This window comes from Dendroctonus ponderosae, unplaced genomic scaffold (genome assembly GCF_020466585.1).
Source record: "Dendroctonus ponderosae isolate FM_Combo_2020 unplaced genomic scaffold, Dpon_F_20191213v2 Dpon_F_20191213_2, whole genome shotgun sequence".
Lineage (NCBI taxonomy): Eukaryota > Metazoa > Arthropoda > Insecta > Coleoptera > Curculionidae > Dendroctonus > Dendroctonus ponderosae.
The window spans coordinates 9,104,045-9,123,324 of NW_026018165.1; the positions used below are offsets into that span (position 1 = coordinate 9,104,045).

Genomic DNA, 19,280 nt, shown 5'->3' on the forward strand with positions numbered 1-19,280 from the left:
CTTGTGAAGTTCATATTTACTGAGATATCGCACTTTGACGCACTAATGAGCAACCCTGTATATAAAAACGTACTATTTGCTGGGCGTACCGAATCCAATATACAGAGTGATGCACAACCTTATGGACACAGAGCAGGAGCGCGTAGCGGACCTCAAAACAACTCGAGTTTCCATCTGAGTTTTTTTCTCAGGTCAGACTCATGGTTAACGAGATACAGGGTGTTAAAGTTTTAAAAAAATATTGGTACGTTCTGTAAGTCTATGATAAACTGTAGGAGTTATAGAGACAATAACAATATTTTTTAAAAACTTTAACACCCTGTTAACCATCGACCTGAGAAAAAAGCTTAAATGGCAACTCGACTTATTTTGAGGACCTCTGCTCTGTGTCCACAAGAATGTGAATCACCCTGTATATTTTATTTAAACCTTCTGTAGATACAAAAGTGGACAAGCATCGCCTATACTTTTAACGAGAAAGCAACCGATTGGACAACTGAAATTGTTTAATCTCACATACTCATCACTCAGGAGAAGACTGTGTGAATTAAAAGAGAAATGGCACCAGCGTATTTATTGGAAAGTTGTGATATCTCTTCCTGGTAAGTTACAGAAAAACGTATTATATATGATTTAATAAAGCGTTGATTTCATGTTTTAGGTATCGATGAAATGTTAACAGGTCTCAATAAATTAGAAGAAACTCTGAAGGCATACGTAAATTGGCAATTGGACAAATATGGAAATACCATTTATATTGAAAACCACAAAACGGTAACGTATTGTGTAGAAAAGCAACAAGGGCTGGATGTAAATAGCAGCGATGCCAATGGCTTTGTGTTCATTGCGAAGAATTTTAACGATATAATGCAAAGAAGAGTGTTTCAAATTTTAAAAAATGTTGGTGTATATGTGAATCTACCCATTGTTCTTATTCTGGAAGACACTACGAATTCAGAAGAATATCTTCGGAATCTCAAAAAAACTGGGGTGGTTTCGGATTTCGTTATATACAGGTACGAGTTTATGAATGTTAAAAATTAAACTAATTGATATAATCAAGCAGATATGAAAATTTCACTTTCTTTACTTTTTCAGTATTTACGGTTTGAGTCGTTTCATTAATAAGTCGTATTTTTATTTCAGTTGGAATACAAGTTTACAAGTTTTGCCCAGCATTATTGACAACGGTTTTATTTTTCTATCGAAAAGGGTACAAAAAATGCCACCTTTAGAATTGGATACGTTCCATGACTTTTTAACAAGGCACTTGTGTACTGAAATGTGGAAAAAAGCCGGTAGGAACTTGAAATTATTTTAATATATTATCTGTTTAAGACATTTTATGTAACGTTGCAGCTAGTTATGCCAAATGGAACCATGAATATCATTTTTGCATGAGGGATCCAAATATAGTAATTGGATTATACAATGAAGGATTGGAGCGTTTGAGCAGAATAATTACGGATGCGAATAACAAAGAACACCCCATTTTTCCTGAGATATTTAGGGAATATTTGCCCTGTAAAATACCTCCGTTTTTACCATGTGACTATAGGTCAGTATTAAAAATTAATATTACGTAATTCTTTATACACACTGTGTAAAATCTCCAACGATTATGTTCTTCGAATCTTCACATCTGTTTGCTGACCACATACCTACTAAATTTTAGGTATTTTCCAAGTTTTTGGACGTCGCCAACCTATGAGAAACAGTTGAAATCCATTCTTGCTAATTTACAACTACCTAAATTTATTGAAAAGTGGCCACCCGAAAATGATACCGATTTGCTGGTGAGCATTTCAAAATACTGCACTGAAGTATTTAAAAATCCCAAAGATCCACTCGTCCGGCTGCTCCATATTCTGAAAGCAAGTGCAGAAGAATTTGGCTTTGAAAAAGTTACTTGGACCGAGGCCATTCAAGTGATAGCCCGGAAAAAGCTTGACGAGCAAACTTTCAAATTACCACCCGAAATGGAATCCGATAATTTTGAAACCTTAATAGTGGTTTACGATGTTAATGGACTCAGTGAATTTTCTTCGACTGAGTGGTTCTACAGAAACAATCCTGTAGTAGAAGGTTTCAAAAAAATAATCGCCGGCAAACTGGAAGATGAGACTAATATGAAGAGATCTGCATTAAAAAGGAGGCATAGCATTGACGAGATGATTGATCAAGATGAACTACTCCGCATCATGGACAAAGCTGAAAAGATGTTAAGATCGCCAAAGAATTTTCGTGCGGACACTAAGATTCAAATAGAAGCACTAAATCGAAGCTTACAGGACCTTGAAGATTCCATTAATGTGGTCAAGATAATGGATGATAGAAATTTGCTTCATAAATTTCTGGAGCAATGAATTAAATGTAACTTAGTATAAATGTTGACCAATATGAATAATAAATTATTTCTTGATAAAGTCGAGTGTATATTTAAATAATGGGGATATATTAAACAAGAGTAACAGGTTAATATATTATCGACCTAATAACTTACAGTAAAAAAATAATAAACCCCATAAAATGTAGTATAAAAATATGCTGTCAAAGAGCATAGAAGTATCATACCCATTTTGAATTTTAACCATCACAATTATTATCTAAACAATGTTCTAATGCTACTACGTTTCATGAATTAAGAATGCAACCGTATACTTTAGAAATCTTTCAAAGACCAAACATTGGAAAGGTGATTTAATCAACATTTACTCGATTTATTGTGATATCTACTCGCTGATTTAGTATCTTAATTGCCATTTTAGGGCTGAAATTGTTGACACCAATTTCTTTCAACATTTTACCTCGAGTATCTTCCACTCCAGTAGTGCCATCCAATGCCAGCAATGTTTCTCTAAGCAAGAGAGCTGAACCTTTGGCTAAGTTGAGAAGAACGTACGACTCTGATAATCTAAAAGATAGTATATTTAATAAATTTTCACTCTAAAAAACATGTTATTTCTATGCAATTCACTTATATTAATTTGAAAACGTTGAATAGAAAATTGTACTTACTGGGGAAAATAAGTAGCCGGCATATCAGTATAATGAGCAAACAAAGGTAGTAAGTTCCTTGTTATATCAAATTTGAACTGAAGTGCTCCTCCATCATTGAATCTGTTATCCAGAACCAAATCTTCAAATAGGTGTGTATCTAGTTGGGTTGCTATATTTCTAAACACTGAAACAGTAGAACACTTTCAATTATTTTTACATGCTTCCACACTTTTTAAGACACGTGTAAAGATGTTATATTAATCTGGAGTGGCGTACTTTACCTGCTATAAATAATTTGCTTTGGAGCTTTTTCTGCAATTGGTGTAATCTCTTCGATAAAACCTCAAACATTGGGCAAGCTGATGGCGTTAGGGATAAACTTCTAAACTCCTTCCCAACTTTCATGAAAGCCCATCTAGAATGTTTTTGCATTTTCAATTTATCTAATGCTGATGGATGATTGAGTTGTTATTGATCAAGTGGAATATAAGAAAAAATGGAATAACATTATGGCAAAAAGAGAACTTACGAATAAAACGTACTTATCATTATAAATACCAAGGACAAAATGATTCGATTACGGGAAAAAATATTTTTTTACATAAAATGATTATTTAATTTCATAAAACTCAAACCGGACAAAGGAAAAATTCCTTAACTATCTTAGTTTTTACTTAATCTACATTTAATTTCTTACCTCTCTCTTCTATAATTCCAGCTCCTTTTTCTAACTTCCATAAGAACTGCCTCGGCAAGTCCTGCTAATAAATCTCTTCGAAAATGTCTGTACAATGACAACGTTTCTGCAAACAGCGTATCTGATTCCAGATCCATATTTATGTGGTCATCGAAATCGGATAAATTAGGCGAGACAAGAATGGCATCATACTCAGCGTCATTTATTTGATTCTTATAGTAATACAGGTTTAAATAATGCTACAAAAGGAATATTTGAGAAATATAAAAAACTAATTTCAAAGAACAAAATCGTCACTTACTAACATCGTTCCCCAATCAACTAAAACATTCTCGACATAGTAAAGCGTATTTGCCACCGAGGGAATTTTTGACTCCATATAATCGCCTTCTTCCGCGTTAACTATCTGTAGTAGCCTGGTTTAAACCACGTAGAAAATGAAAATAATAAAGTTAGCAACTACTATCATTCATACCTCACTCTGAAATCATCTAACAATTCCAGCTGAAGCTCCAAAAATTGAAGCCTGTGCCCTGGTTGGGGAAGACATTCATATCTGAAAATCAAAAAATATATTTCTCAGATTATCGAGAATTGTTTAACGGGAAATTAATAGTTAAGTCTTGCCTCTCTGCAATGGTTTGCAACAAAGTAATAAAAGCATCAGCACATGTTGTTATTTTCAAGTCTTCTACGTCTGATGTTAGCAAGTCAAATGCATCCATGGAACTGGATGATAAAATAGCATCCATTTTTTCTGTGGCATCTGAAAAAGAATCCTTCTGAATAATCAAAAATGCACATTTTTGTATTTGTGTGTGTATAAAACAAATAATTTGAAGTAAAATTTACATCCCTGCATATGTAAATATAAACATCATTTTGCAGCAAAATCAGGCTGTAGGGTTTTGTGAGGAGTGAGAAGTGAGGAGAGTTAAGACGTGATAATCTAATAATAGGATTTATTAAATGCACATTAAACTTTGGGCTATTTGGTGTTAGGCAAGTTCAGGATACTTACATTTTTTCTCCATAGACAACCATTTAACAAGAACTTGAGCTTGGGTTAAAATACCTATAATACTTGGCTCGCTAGCTGGATAATTGTAAAGCTCCCTAAGTTCTTTATCGAATCCTAAAGCTTCATCGATTGAATGTGAAAATGCAAAATCATCAAACTGAATTGAAGATATTTCGGAATTTAACTTTTCTGCAGCCAGCTGCACTAAACCTCTCATAAACTCATTCTACAAAAAAACGAGTGAACAATTCAAAAAAAGGTTTGCATAGAATCATACCTTAGCATCAATATGATGTAACCCAAATTTATCTATAACAGGTTGAATCCATGTTCCCATATAATCTTGGTGGTCTTTAATCCAAGTTAATATCTGTGTAAAATACCTTCAAAATGTTTATAAATTTTAGGTAAATGTATAATGCTGCTCCTTTAAAGTGCATTTTAAGCATAAGAAAGTTTCTAAAGAATTTTCTAAACAGAGTGTCCGCCGATGTACTATTTATTTTTAATTTATTCTTCTCACAGTAGAAAATTCAGGAAGAGTTAGATAAACAATTTTTGCTTAAAATTTGTCATAGAGTTTGCAGCGACTTATTTCGAATACAGTGGCGGACACTTTGTACGTTTAGATGCTACTGGTTTCGAAATATCTACTAATTTTTGAAATTACCATTCAGGTCTATCAACTCTGTTGGTTTTTCTATTTCCATAAAAGTGGTAAATAAACCTTTTGCGAAGTGGAAGGATCAATAGCTGAATTGGCAAACAAGGTGGAATAAAATCACTTAACACCCCTGCAATGAATTTTTCAGTATCTATAAAAAACGTAAATATCTTACATTACCTAAAGGAATACTGGGGGGTACATTAGCTTCAGGAGGAATTTCAATTTGTAATAAATATTCTGCTAAGAGCTGGAGTTTATCTACATTGACTTCGAATGGAGATACGAGGCTAAAATTGGCACTCAAAAAAGGCCATTTCACTTGCTTTAACGCTTCATCAAATACCCTAAAACGGTCGCATTTTAACTAACTAAGATTATTCGTGTTTAAATGGAAACTCACTTTCCTAATTTATCTCTTAAAATGTTATGCCAATAAAGCATGGTTTCCTTGAGAAAATCCTTCAAATGTAATAGTGGACAGTCCGACAAAATCCTGTATATTTCGGTAATGTTTGCAAACAAAGTTACACATTTTTCGTCATCCTTTTTCGACACCTCATGCTGAAGCTCCAAACTAAAATTTTCAATAATAATAATATACTTAGTTGTGATAGCAGGACAAGAATCAGTAATCAATCGCTCGTTTGATGCTGATTTATAATACAATATTGCCAGCTCCTTTAAGTTAGAATTATACGGAACAAAACACTAGAACTTGCCATAAATATTCAATCTGCTGTACCACTTTCAAGTATTGCAAAGTGGTTTGATAAGTGTTTAACTTATCAACTCTGGCCTTTAAATCTGAATTGACTTGATCAATTTCTCTGAGCTCCTTTTCAATCACCTCAATACTTTTTTTGGATTGAGAGGTAATTTCTACACTTTCACCTACAATTTGCTTTGCTTCTTGTAAAGCAGTCCCTATGAGATTTTCGCAGTTTGAAGGGTTTAACTAAAATGCAAGTTAAAAGATCATTTTCATTCGATTAAAACTGGTTTAGACATTTTTATTAAACATAGATGAACTGTAACTGTTGCATCAGGTGTTTTTAACTTCTTTGCACAGCCGGAATATTGTGGAAAATGTGCATTATGTTTGGTAAATAATATTGAATTATTATACGAGGATCTTATGATAGATATATGATCATAATGAATATTAGCCAAGAATAAAGGCCATTAGAATCGAGTGTTATACTGTACTTTATCGACGACATTCAATATTTTCTGAAAACATTTGAAAGCACTTTTCTCAAAAAAATTCGTCACACATTAAACTGCGCAAAGCAAAACTCGTTGTTCTTATTGGGTATCATGAATAAAACGTAGCAAATCCTTTTACTTCAAATTCTAAAAGGAAAACCTTTGAAGTACCTATATGAAAAAGTTTGTACAACCGAAAGAAAATCATTTGCTGCACCTTAAGCAAATACTTCGGATTATATAAATATGCAATTTTTGGGCTTTCAGTTTTATATCTCACGGTTAATTGGGCCTAATTTTGAAAAGTTTCCTAAAAAAGTACAGTACAGGCAAAGAAATTAGTGTTAGCAAAGAAAATGTCTTGAATCTTATGATGTTGTTGATTAACGTTATTTGCAACTGGAAAACAAGGCTATCAGTTGTTCAATAGAAAAACTTATTAGCAAACTGGTCATCTAGATAACTCCAATATTCCTAAAACTTTTGAAATTTCACTTTCTTTGCCTCTAAAGAAAATCAAAGGGGTCTTTAAATGAACAGCGAAAACCCTTATTTGCATATAATCGTGTATATAAAATAACGCAACTACTCACTCTTGCCTCTATTAAAGCCTTGTGCTCTAAAAGGCTATTATAAATGTCTGTACATTGACCTAGATCCAATAATCTATCACCGTATTTATCTTCAAGCTCTCTTAGTATGGTTTGTTTCATATCACTAGTGGTCATAATGATTTATTAAGAAAAATATGCTTAATTTGAAAACGTTTTCACACCAAACATCAACTAAATAAACGACCGAAACTTGGTTATGTTTATGTATTTTAACAGCTATCAGCTGATGGATACGGTTTTAAATACAATGTCCCTAGTCAGACCACAGAGTCTCTCTCATTCCATTCTCACCAGACAGACAGAGACACACAGAGCCACTATGAACTGTGTATCTCTATTCATGTCACGATGACAAGGGTGCGAGCATCACAATGTTTACAAATAATTTAGTTTTTATTCCCAAGCGATTTTCAACAGAAAAGTGTGGTTTTATCGAAGGATTTCACCGAAAGAAGCCCAATTTCGACGTCTACTATATAACGCACCCTGAAGTGCACACAACATGTAAAAATCAACTTGGTTATGTAGGAAAGCACCCCAATGTGGAGTTTCCGGGCAAAAACACCCTATTCATTACACAAGGAACGAAAAACATTCACCTAGATAAAGAAAACAATGAAGACATCCATGTAACACAAATCCGATATGAGTACGAAGCTTTCCGAAACAGCAAACTGGTCTCAGAAGGCGATAAAATATACGGTATTCTCTTAGGAGAACTCGCAGAAAAAATCAGTGAAAGCAGGGCGATAGTAAACGAAAACAACACCGGAGTATTTTATTGGTTTTTTGCCCTACTCAATATCATAATCAAAGTATGCTCGAAAACGATTTGCTGTATGCGAAGCTAATAACAGACCAGTTGTGTTTTAGATATTTACTAAATTGAACCCTGTTATAAAAAACTGCACAACATTGACTTACATTCAATCAAGCGTGAAATCACTAAAATGGATCGCAAACCATTTAGAGTCGGAGAAAAAGTTCACCCCGCAGCTTGGAAATTTATGCTTAGCTAAATGTATAGACATTCTTCTCGGTGTTGCTTTTATCTGGTTGTGTTTGCCTTATAAGTGCATTGTTACATCCAACTTACATTATATCTCACAGGTACTAAAAATATTAGATAAAATACTTCATGAATTTAAGGAAAACTTCCTAGGGATCTGTGACTCACCTGCGAGAGCTACTTTTATACTTAATGGGTTCCCCAATCGGGTTAAAATTGAACTATGCGTTTAACCATTCGCTTGGCAAGTTTTTCTTCTACCATATCAATCTATGGAAGGTATTTTTGCAAGCAATGCAACCCATTCTAGAAGCCAACTTTCAGCTACTGTTGCTACCAGCTCTATTTGGAGTATCCTATCAACTAGCTATAATTTGTGATATAATTTCACTCGCAACTTTCCACGTTTATTGTATATACGTATATGCAGCAAGGTGAGTAACTTCTACGCCTATTCCTGCATATTATTTCAAGTATTTGCCATAATTACAAATACATTATTCACATTTTGTTCTAGGCTTTTTTCTCTTCAAGTAAAAGGCTTAATTTCACTGTGGCGGCTGTTTATCGGAAGAAAATTTAATCCTTTAAGGAACAGGGTGGATTCTTGTGAATATTCTTCCAATCAACTTTTCATTGGAACGCTGGGGTTTACATTATTGCTGTTTCTGTATCCTACCACTGCCTTGTATTACACCGTGTTTGCGGCAGTAAGTTTCAATAGACAGAGTGTTTGCCATAGATTTCCGGGGTGAAAACATGATGATTTCACTTAATTTGTTTTATGTAAAAGTGGGCAGTTCTCCAAGAGCAGGGCATAATCAAATTAGAAAACCGGAGAAAGAATAATAAAATTATTGTGTTGGAATCGAAATAAACTTTCATTTTAAGTAAATTGTTACGATCTGTAATTGACTATATCTCTCTTATTGTAAATTCAAACACGCTCTTTTGTTAACATGGTTGCAAAGATCAATTCAACGTAAAAAGTAAAAATAGACCAGCCATCAGTTCCCCCGTCGTACCTTAAAATATCTAGTGAATTTTAGAATTTGAAATCGACTTCATTATATTCAGGCGATTTCGAAATTTGGAGGACATATTAAGAACTACGAGGAACTGATGTCGATAGTCTATTTTTATAATATTATTTTGCTTCCTCGTCTATTTTTATATTTTACATCCAGCTAATCTTTACAAGAGGGTTAACGGACATATTATAGTGTTGAGTTAAACTGGTCAGCACTTTCGATTACTTCGAATCTTAACGTCTTATATCGTTCTTCGGAACTGAGCCTTTATGGTTAATTCAGCTCTAAAATTAGTTATCTCACAATGCAGAGATGCGGCAAATTTAAATCTAGTCATAATTGAGCGATAAATCAATATGACTAATAAAAAAATATTTTTAGCGCCCTTTTCAATATTCATCGAATTTTCTAACAAATTGTAATTTATTGTCTCAAAAAGCCCTCCAATACAAAATTTCGGTCGATGTTTTAAACTCAAGTTTGGATTCCAAAACGGTTCGCTTTTGCAGTAGACGAGCTAAGTTAAATTACCATCTTTTCAGCCCAATATGATGTGATAGGGTTCTATATAAACACTCTGTATATCAAATTAGTAATTTAGTACAAAAAAGTCTATTTTAGTTTAGGATTATAACTCTAGTCATCCACACGTTGTTCAGCAAATTAAAGGATTCCATTAGCAGTATTCCTTTATACATTGTGATTTTATGGATTTTTAAATCGTCTAGTATTGCAGGTATGAATGAGTTCAATCCACACTAAATGAAAATTAAATTGGCTTTATTTTAACTTCTTTTTAGGGACTTTACATATGCAATTGATTGAAAGTTCAAACAGTAACAATGTTATTGAGATAACATTAGCCCCTTTGTCTCTAACTGAGAGTATAGAGAAATTCTCTAGCACGGTCAAAGATAACAACACACAAATCAACCACAGTTTAAGTACCATAATATCCAGACTACTTATCGGCCAATTAGTGTAATGAATAATAAAGACTTTTTAATTTTAGTACATATCTTTTGTTTATTCACATGTTTTTTAATTACAGAAATTATACAAGTGTTGTTCAATCTCAGTAGGCACACCACGACTAATTTCAGGATAATTTTCGATACGATTTACTCAAATAAAATTTAGCAAAACATATAAAATAAAATATTTAATAAAACAGATACTGCATTTTTAAACACACTAATATAGTATTCTATTAAAAAACTTAACTATTGTGGCAATGTTAGGTAAAATCTATATATCATTAACTAAAAATAATAAATATTATGATTAATCTACTTTATAAAAATGGAATACACTAATGTGAATGATATCCTTTGTACGTAGTGTAGCAGACCACAAATCTATGTAAAATGGATGAGAATTTTTATTTGCATTTTACAGACAGTCGAAAATTCACAAAATAATTACGAAAAGATGGTGTATGATAGATTACATAAAAACTGCGTTTTTGTTGTCCTTTCCATCCACGTTCGTGTATTGGTGTATTATGAATAACTGCTATTCCAGAAGCCACTTTGCATATTGCTATACTGTTAACTACACTTTGCATTTTGGCAAGCGTATTTTCAACTCTACTCTATGGATCAGAAGCTTGTAATTTAAAATGGGTAAATTTAAAGCATTCGAGGGATGTTTTTAGTGGAGTATATTGAAAATATCATAGAATGACAGAAGGATCAGAAAGTGATCCAAAGTTATAAAAAAAGAAAAACCTGGAATATTTTGGACGTGTAATAAGAGGACCCAAATACACGCTATTACAAAACATAATGGAAGGAAAAATAAACGAATTGAAGAGTTAAAAAAGCAGAACATTATAAACTTAGAGATGAATTATTCAGAGCAGCTACTAATAAAATTACAATTGCCTTGGTGATATCAACCTCTGACGGGTAGGCGGAACGTGAAGAAACACTGTTCCCAACAATCATTTTCAAAATCCACCAGTACAAAAATGTTCTCTAAACCACAAAAACAACCATTCCAGCTTGGCAATTGCTAGGATTTTATAGTCCGCGACTATTCAAAGCACACATATTTCAGTAAAGATCTTCTCACTAGCTAAATAACATTTTTGATAAATATGCAACGCTGGTCAGAAAGAGTATGTGCTAATTCTAAAAGCCGGCCTATTATGAATACATGAGGATTGGCTTGCCGAAAGCCGCATTATTGCATTGATTTATTGATTTATGGAAATCTAGAGCGTCCACAAACAAAGCATAATATAATTAAACCTAAGAGTAGGAAAATATTTTTACAAATCAATTAACAAATTATTATCGCAAAAAAATCAGTTTACATATTTTACATCATTTATTAATGTAGGTATCTGATATACAATTATTGGCACCAAGTGATCAAAGTGTCGGGTACACTGTTTATTTTTTTCCACCAACAGTTTATTTACATCAGGAAATAAATTAGAGCAACGTTATTGAACTGTTCTAGTAAGAAAATTAACCATCTGTACATATCACTTGGCCGCCTAAGTTCTGGGCTAACTAAAGCGTTTCTATTTAATTTATGTCAACAATTAATGACATAAAAAAATAAGATCACATGTTTCCAAATCAATTATTCTATATTAATATACGCACCATATTAAACGAATAGGGATTGTTTTACCTGCTAAAATAAATTAAACTAAACAACTCGCCTCTAGAGAGACTCACCGATGTGAGTAGGAACACAATATAAAAGTGTAAAAAACGCTCTGTTAGTGCGCATTGCAAATATGTAATAATTAAAGTTTGTAAATATGTATATATATTCTTGTTTTTACTGATGGCTAAATAAGGGCAGGGGCATGTTGGCTTATGTATTCAACAGTTGTTGGTAACGGTAGAAATTTATATTAGGAATTCCTAAGCAGAAAAAAGGGGAATTTCACATAATAAGAGAGCTGTCCGTAAAAAAATATATTGTACTTGATGGTCATTAATACATAGTGAACTGTGTTTCACTATTTAAAACAACTTACATAATTAAGTACTTATAGTTTCTCAAAGTCGAAAGGATCTAAAAAATCTAGTGGAAAGACAATAGACCCCTGCGCTACATATTTCCCAAAATATCTTGAAAAACTGCCATTTTATACCTATCTACTTATGCTTTGAGAATATAGATTTGCAGCTAAAGTCCCGCTCATATAAGATTGACCTATTATATAATATAACAGGAAAAACAAAAGTAAACTAAATTTTGCTCAATTTCAAAGTATCACATTAGATAATATCAGTCCAGGAACTATAATACTGTCAATAAGAAGAATCACGGTGAGTTTTTTTACACATTTCCTATTGCTGTTCTTGAAGGGAATACCCATGAGAGTATAACTAACGAACTAAAAATTTTAAAAGACTTTATTTATTCGTAATAAATGGCCTTTCATCAATTTTAATTTCTTCGGTTTTCAAAACCTGTCATCAGAGTATTACATAGTTTGCAGTTCAACAATGTTAATAATCGCTCTACATAAAATATTCCCTCCAATTACCCCAGAGCCAAACTTGCACCCGCCTGGTTAATCAGTTGTTTTGTTTAATCGACTTCAATAAGTAAAAATTAGCTTTCCCTATTTTGATACCCCATTAATACCTGGCGGAGAACCGTTAAGTGAAGAACGTTGATTTTTTCTGTTGACAAAAACTACTTTAAAGAAAAATAACAATTTAATTTAAAAATACACACATAACAATGGAGACGCTCTATTAGTATTTTGAACCGAAAACTCGCCAATATCGTGCGTGGCACTTACCTTAACTCAACGGGTTGTAGTTCGGTATAGTTTAGGTGCCGCTCTAAGCCCTACAAGATGTAAAATAATTGATTATTCAGGGAATAATAATTTATTATTATTATTCAGCCAACTACAAAAATGTATTACATTAATTACTATTCATATGCCCTCTAGTGATGCGATGTTAGAAGCAGTCTATCATTAAGGCATTCTCTAGATATTTACATGCCTTAGAAAGTAGCCAATGAAGTCATTCCAGGGTTAATTAATGAATGAGCTAACTGAAGTTAAATTTACGAAAATAAGTTAGGTGATTAAAAATTGAATGCACTTATTTTTCGGACGAGCCAATCCGAAAATGCACTGACTTCAAAGTAAAGATTTAGAAAGTTGCGCAAAAAATTTAATGTTTTGATAGTGGTTCAAGCTCCTTTTATATAATTTTATGAAAATTGACGAAAACGGTTATTTGCGGTCAGAAATTAAAAAATATGTCGGTTTTTCCAGAAAATCGGTAGGTTGTAGGTTTCTTTAATAAGATTCCCATTTAAAAATTGAAAATTCAGTTGTAGTTTTTTTAATCTGACTGGGACGCACATTACCCTAAAACCACCCTTTATATTGAGCTTTTAATTACTATGTATAATTGATGATTACGGGGCGAACTCAAAGTAGGAGAAAATATTTAATGTGGCGCTGTTCCGACGTAAAAAACGTACTCTTTACAGTCGTCACAGCAAACGAAAAGTTGATTCGGTTAAATTAAATGCTAAAATGTGAAAAAATTAAAATTAAATTTAAAGCGTTAAAAAAATGTTTATGCAACAGCCTTCAGTGAAAACGATATGCTTGTCGTGAATAGATAATCTCTGTCGTTTCCTAGATATTCGATCTTAATAAATGTTGCAATTCGTTGCTAATGAGATATCTCGAATTTGATAGCTTAGGCATTATTAACATTAAATTACACAGAAGTGGAACACTGTTTAAATTACCCGAAATCTAAGAGAGTTTTTTGCTCTATTTAGTAATGGAGACTTTGCCAGACGAGATTCATAACAAGCGTATTTATATTTTTTGGCAAAAATTCACCAATTATTGAATTTTGCTTACTCTTGCATTACTTTGTTTATAATTTTATTTACATTTTTACAAATATATACACGGTGTTCAAAATTATAGAAATGGCCAATATGGGAATATTGTAGATGATACGAAGTTGGTTCAATAGGAAAAATGTTGAGCAACAATAAAAATCAAAAGGCACTTTAAAACGTTTGATATGAACTTTGTTTCTTATTTGGATAAACCAAATTCGAGACATTTGCATGTAAAGGTCAAAATTAGTTTGAGCAAAATTAAAAATGTTATTTTCTCCTCACAACTCAGAAACGAAAAATCATACAATGGGTTGAAAGTGCCATTTTATAAGTCTGTTGATTGCTTAAATTTGCAGCCATTAATATGTTGTGTTTATATAATTAACCACAGGAGACAATATACAATATGTAACGGCCACCAAGAAAAAGATTGCAAGAGATTTTATACAAGAACTTAATTATGTTGGCCTTAAAAACGACTATATTGATTCTTACCTTGTTGCAGCGATTCTACCCTATAAAGGTAAAATAATTTTGTTGTTTTCTGTACAAGAAAATGAAGAACCGGCAACCGAATAAATACCAATATTTATTTAAAATATCTACAAAATTTCACCTTCCTTGTTATGGCACTTTTCCAAATGCTATTAAATTTAGTTAAATTGAAGACACTAGTTAGCGTCACATTCATTTTGGTTGTATTGATTTCATCATAAAGGTGGTGGTTATTTCTGCGGGAATTAGGGTTCAACTGAATGCACATCATTTGTTCGGGATTAGTAGGCAAAACATTCAACAAAAGTTTCTAATATCAATTAATAAAGTACATTGCACAATTAGATTATTAAATAAGTGTGGGTTAGTTGGGAGAAAACACTTTCTAAGCTGTGCTTAATTAATAGCGCAATTTTAGCTTGCTGGAATTGATTAGTTCTACTTCCCAAGGCCTTGCCCCAGTATAATTACTAATAACAATAAAAACAATCTACGCACCTAACTCAACTACTACTATTAAGCAAACTGGAATCTGTACCGCACATCGTACATTTAACTTGTCCACACTGAGAGCATAGATATCTTGAGAGCTAAAAGCACAATAAAACTTGACATGCATCAAACCAAAATACGACTACATGCATAACAAAGAAATGTTTAATATTCTTTAGCATTGTTGCTGCAAACGACTTCATTCATCTATTCTTAATTGCTTATTACTCCATATGCATTCATTAATTATTGAAAAAAACATTGCTTCAATTTGCCCAATTAAAGAAAAACACAAAATATTAATCAAATTAGTAAACCTTCAATTAGTTACTTGAACAAAATATAACGTTTTGTGGATTATTAAACATACAATCTAGTATTTTCTATAATATAAACATTATGCCCATGTTTCAGTGCTATGTTTGCTGCTGTGATACCTTTGAAGTGATATGCGAAAAGAAATTCCGTGCAAAAACAATGTAACATGCAACCGGTACATATATGTATATTTTACTTACCCCGACTTTTCGTATTAAGTCGCTCACAATATTCAGCGCCATCACTCGTGAGGCTGGAGTTAATTGCGGTGGATATTCTCCTATAATTAAACACAACAAATATAACTGTTAACTATAACCACCTATTTCGTTTGGTGCAGGAAAACAGCAACCGAAACTTTATTATAATTTATTTGAAATAAAATATTCTTGCTGAACAAGACTAGCTATAATGAGAATGACAAACTTTTCAGATGAAAGCAAATGCGGTATTTTCGAAATTAAACATGCAAAAGGGACACAAAAACATGCAACAAGACTCAAACACAAAAAAATGTGAAAAACTTTATTTGCAATTGAATACATCTCAGTTAATTAAACACTGTTTACTATTGAACCACATAATAAAATCAACCATTAACATTATCCAATTAATTTTAGTTATTAAAAACTACCTTAAGATTTCAGTTTTATAAACTGATGTTTAAAATTGCTTAAGACGTTCTCGGAATGATAATAAAAAATTATTAGGTTGTCATTCTTAAGGTAGTCGGGTGTTTCTTCTGTTACAACTGTTAGTCATTTGCACAGATGAAATGGTTAGTTGAGTCTTGTTACTACGATAAATGTTAAAATATATGTATGTATCAAAATTAAGCAACATGCTAAGCAAAAAGTGTGTAACAGAGTGCACAAATCGCAAGACGCCGCCGCAGAAGATGGTTGAATAGTTATACACTTTTTGTTGACGATGGTTTAATTATTTCTCAAACTTTTCCAGATTATTTGTTTGATAGCTACTGAGGACCACGTAATTTGAACATGTATCATTTACAAACGAAAACTATAAACTACACTTGAAGGCAGTAAAATAAATTTAGATATGTTTTCTAATTAAAACAATTGTATAAAAATAACTTATTAACTAATTATCATAAGAGATGGCTAATAATGTATTTTTATTGCACTTCCTTTACATCTACTATGAGGAACTAAAGTCAAATATTAGAACGTATTTGAATTTGCTTTTTTTGGAGAAACACAGACTTGAGCAAACAATACAATACATATTGTTATCATAAAGTACTTATTAAGGATCTATATTTAAAGTTGAAGAATAAAAGCATAATTGTTAACTGCTTTTAATGACTGGTAGAAATTAGCATTTAAGTGATATATATTAGAAGCAACCAGCCAAATTCCGCATTATGCTTAGAAACTTTGATATCAGCTAAATTCAAGAAATTAGAAATACTATTTGGTAATTTAATTTAAATAATTTTTAGCTTATTGAAATATAATCAATGATTATATAGCTCTACTGGACGGCAAACAGTCACTTTTCCTTTAATATTATTTAAGTGCACTTGCAAGAATTTTCTTTGCAATTTGGTTTATTATCTGATATGCAAAACTGTTAATTAGCACAGTTAGATTGGATTATAATACATGCACAAGATTGACTTGTAAAAATAGTAACAGAACCTGAATACATGTTTGCTAAAAACTGGATCAAGGAAACGCAATCATTGAGCGCTATACTGGGCAGGGGTTTTAGGCCAAAATAAAGAAAACCAATGACCAGACAACAAACAACAATCATGCCAATTATTGCAAGAAATTTAAGCATCTTTCTTGCTGCAAAATTTCGATCGAAAGCTTTTGTAAGCCTTATTAAAACGATTATTCTTACGTTTATTCGTTGAAGTCTGTGTTTCGTTCTCTTTCAGTCGGTTATCTATAGAAGGGCTCTTAAATCCATTCATGTATCGTTCGTTGTCAGGGGCTCGTTCCTTCTCTTTTACTAAAAGTTCCTGTTTGAGATCTAAAATCGAAATATGTTGTAAGTGTGCCATCCAAACTGTCTATTACTCGGAATGCATCCCAGTCGCCAAACACAATCGATATTATTTTAAAACAACACAAAAACTTTGTTTTTGGCTATCTTTGGTGACCTCATTACGTTAAATTATACCTTTACAATACAATAAAAAATAATAACATGTCAGACTCGGTCATTAATTCAACGATAATCTTCAGATATTGGCACTTTGAAACCAAATAGTTTAATGCTAGTAATTTACCTCTCACTTCGTCTGCCAGCCTTTGTAACTTTTCCCTTAAACGTTCCTTTTCATCGACCTCATTCTCTAACATTGCATTTTTCTCAAGAGCCGAATTGAGAGCTTGTTCAAAACCAGCCATACTTTCCTCAATTATTCTTCTGGACCGTTCCAGGTCATCATTACAGTTTTCCAGTTCGATGATTTTGCTGATAAGATCTTGTTTTTCAGCTTTCAGTTGGTCAATTTCAGTTTGTTGATTAGTTCTTTCTTTGAAACAAATGTCCAGCTTGACCTGAAACAATTAAAGAAGTTTATTTTAGGTGATGGGTATATGGGAAAAAACTGGAATCGATAGAATTGTGTAAATGTACGTACCCTTATTGCGTCAACTTCGTTTTGAGCCCTGTTGTTACTAATACTGAGTTCTTTAATCTTTCTCTCATTCTGATCAATGGTAGACTCCAATTCCTTCTCAAGCTGTTTAGAGTCCATCATGAATTCATCTGCCTCCTGGCCGGCTTTCTCTAGGCTACAATTATAAAGTTGATGTGTTTAGTTGAAATGTAACTTCTCAGCAATGAATTGAGCAAAATCCTTACTCTTCGTGATACTTTAGAGCCAGGGCTTTCCAGAACTTGATTTCTTCATCTGGACTGGCAAACTTGGGCGGTTCAATACTAGTACTCATTTTGGAATATGTTAAATGGGGGCCAGCTGAAACAATTACAACACCGTGTGTTTTTCTTATTCACAGTTATAAAACTTTTTGTATAAAATCTACATGAAAATCAACTGTCAACTGGTATAAATGAGTCACTTTCCCCTCAGACCTTCACTATGTTATTGAAACCTGTTTTGTTATTAGTAGTATTAGGGCTAGTTTACTTACTAAGTTAGACGAAATCCGTAATACCTACGGAAGTGTTATGGCAAAAGCAGGTTTAATAATACTTACAGCAAGTTGTTTTTTTACTTTGTTTTATTGTCGTTATTTTTGACGTCTTTACAATACGACAAGTCGACAGACGTATTTGGACGTAATTCAACCACAGATTATTGCAACTAGTCGACAATTTCATTTGACCTACGCAGGTGTCGGCTTGTCGGCTACGGAGCTTATCTTTTTTCTCGCTCGTGCATGTGCGCGCTTATGAGACAGGATGCGGTCTGCGTGAGCTGAGCTAGATCATAACTAAGAATCTTTAAAAATTCACTTCACAGCTGAATATTTGTACGTTTCAAGTGAATGTTCTTGAAAGGAAAACTAAGCAGGACTTACAATTTTTTGATATTTTACAACACTTTGAATCAGAGACAGAGAAAAGAAGTAACGCATTATTTGTCTCTGCTTTGAATTTTTGAGGCGCACTTGTTTCTACAACTTTTGCCTTTCGTCATTGCCAATACATAACATCAGGTTTTCCTTATTTTACTAAAAACGAGAACATTTAAAATAAATTAAGATTAATTCGGAAATAGCATTTTACAAATTGTAAAAAACCATTAAACTGAAGGATATAATTGTATTATGAAAATAATAAACAACCTAAGTAAGTGTTAGTTGCGACAATCCGAATGAAAACTGTTCTAATGCAAATTTTTGTTAATATTGGCACCGATGCAAT

The 19,280-nt window shown here is 32.6% G+C and overlaps 4 protein-coding genes across 7 annotated transcripts in view; 2 read left to right on the top strand and 2 right to left on the bottom strand.

Annotated features, from left to right (window-relative positions):
• LOC109533306 overlaps positions 1–2,426 on the top strand; it is a 9,266-nt gene extending 6,840 nt beyond the window's left edge. Inside the window, exons 17-21 of the mRNA XM_019898592.2 lie at positions 439–602; positions 662–1,016; positions 1,147–1,298; positions 1,360–1,558; positions 1,676–2,426. Coding sequence (XP_019754151.2) covers positions 439–602; positions 662–1,016; positions 1,147–1,298; positions 1,360–1,558; positions 1,676–2,366 — 1,561 coding nt within the window. The 3' untranslated portion in view covers positions 2,367–2,426. The remainder of the gene's footprint in view (positions 1–438; positions 603–661; positions 1,017–1,146; positions 1,299–1,359; positions 1,559–1,675) is intronic.
• An 8-nt stretch (positions 2,427–2,434) lies between these two features.
• Positions 2,435–7,426, bottom strand: LOC109533308 (RINT1-like protein). Of its 2 annotated transcripts, XM_019898599.2 has the most exons (14): positions 7,185–7,424; positions 6,105–6,340; positions 5,786–5,959; positions 5,563–5,729; positions 5,389–5,512; positions 4,996–5,101; positions 4,719–4,944; positions 4,325–4,463; positions 4,173–4,253; positions 3,999–4,113; positions 3,698–3,936; positions 3,282–3,415; positions 3,019–3,184; positions 2,435–2,914 (listed from the first exon to the last, which is right to left on the bottom strand). In XM_019898599.2, the coding sequence occupies exons 1-14, from the start codon at positions 7,317–7,319 to the stop codon at positions 2,701–2,703; spliced, it is 2,256 nt and encodes a 751-aa protein (XP_019754158.2). In that variant the 5' UTR covers positions 7,320–7,424; the 3' UTR covers positions 2,435–2,700. The 2 variants fall into 2 exon arrangements, with proteins under 2 accessions (XP_019754158.2, XP_019754156.2); XM_019898597.2 differs by lacking the exon at positions 2,435–2,914 and having other exon boundaries at positions 3,027–3,200; positions 7,185–7,426.
• Positions 7,427–7,517: 91 nt separating this feature from the next.
• On the top strand, positions 7,518–10,256 carry LOC109533310 (phosphatidylinositol N-acetylglucosaminyltransferase subunit Q). The gene is made up of 6 exons (XM_019898600.2): positions 7,518–8,020; positions 8,079–8,315; positions 8,368–8,648; positions 8,732–8,924; positions 9,867–9,981; positions 10,046–10,256. Exons 1-6 carry the CDS (start codon positions 7,577–7,579, stop codon positions 10,228–10,230), a joined length of 1,455 nt encoding a protein of 484 aa, XP_019754159.2. The 5' UTR covers positions 7,518–7,576; the 3' UTR covers positions 10,231–10,256.
• Positions 10,257–11,560: 1,304 nt separating this feature from the next.
• LOC109533311 (nuclear distribution protein nudE-like 1-A) lies at positions 11,561–18,749 on the bottom strand. 3 transcript variants are annotated; one of them, XM_019898601.2, is made up of 8 exons: positions 18,611–18,749; positions 18,255–18,369; positions 18,031–18,184; positions 17,674–17,947; positions 17,283–17,414; positions 15,611–15,690; positions 13,024–13,073; positions 11,561–12,901 (listed from the first exon to the last, which is right to left on the bottom strand). In XM_019898601.2, exons 1-8 carry the CDS (start codon positions 18,732–18,734, stop codon positions 12,841–12,843), a joined length of 990 nt encoding a protein of 329 aa, XP_019754160.1. In that variant the 5' UTR covers positions 18,735–18,749; the 3' UTR covers positions 11,561–12,840. The 3 variants fall into 3 exon arrangements, with proteins under 3 accessions (XP_019754160.1, XP_019754164.1, XP_019754161.1); XM_019898605.2 differs by having other exon boundaries at positions 18,545–18,682; XM_019898602.1 differs by lacking the exon at positions 11,561–12,901 and adding an exon at positions 15,099–15,190 and having other exon boundaries at positions 12,925–13,073.
• Between the last annotated feature and the right edge of the window lie 531 nt (positions 18,750–19,280).

What these genes read in the sequence shown, in the direction of transcription:
- LOC109533308 (XM_019898599.2), bottom strand. Translation starts at nt 7,319, where the DNA reads ATGACCACTAGTGATATGAAACAAACCATACTAAGAGAGCTTGAAGAT. An exon ending in TTAAGAGATAAATTAGGAAA is followed by an intron (nt 5,730 to 5,785) that starts GTGAGTTTCCAT and finishes CGACCGTTTTAG; the next exon opens with GGTATTTGATGAAGCGTTAA. An exon ending in CCGGCTACTTATTTTCCCCA is followed by an intron (nt 2,915 to 3,018) that starts GTAAGTACAATT and finishes ACTATCTTTTAG; the next exon opens with ATTATCAGAGTCGTACGTTC.
- LOC109533310 (XM_019898600.2), top strand. Translation starts at nt 7,577, where the DNA reads ATGTTTACAAATAATTTAGTTTTTATTCCCAAGCGATTTTCAACAGAA. An exon ending in TACTCAATATCATAATCAAA is followed by an intron (nt 8,021 to 8,078) that starts GTATGCTCGAAA and finishes GTTGTGTTTTAG; the next exon opens with ATATTTACTAAATTGAACCC. An exon ending in ATATACGTATATGCAGCAAG is followed by an intron (nt 8,649 to 8,731) that starts GTGAGTAACTTC and finishes ATTTTGTTCTAG; the next exon opens with GCTTTTTTCTCTTCAAGTAA.
- LOC109533311 (XM_019898601.2), bottom strand. Translation starts at nt 18,734, where the DNA reads ATGAAATTGTCGACTAGTTGCAATAATCTGTGGTTGAATTACGTCCAA. An exon ending in GCTGGCAGACGAAGTGAGAG is followed by an intron (nt 17,415 to 17,673) that starts GTAAATTACTAG and finishes TTTCGATTTTAG; the next exon opens with ATCTCAAACAGGAACTTTTA. An exon ending in ACTTAATACGAAAAGTCGGG is followed by an intron (nt 13,074 to 15,610) that starts GTAAGTAAAATA and finishes TACATCTTGTAG; the next exon opens with GGCTTAGAGCGGCACCTAAA.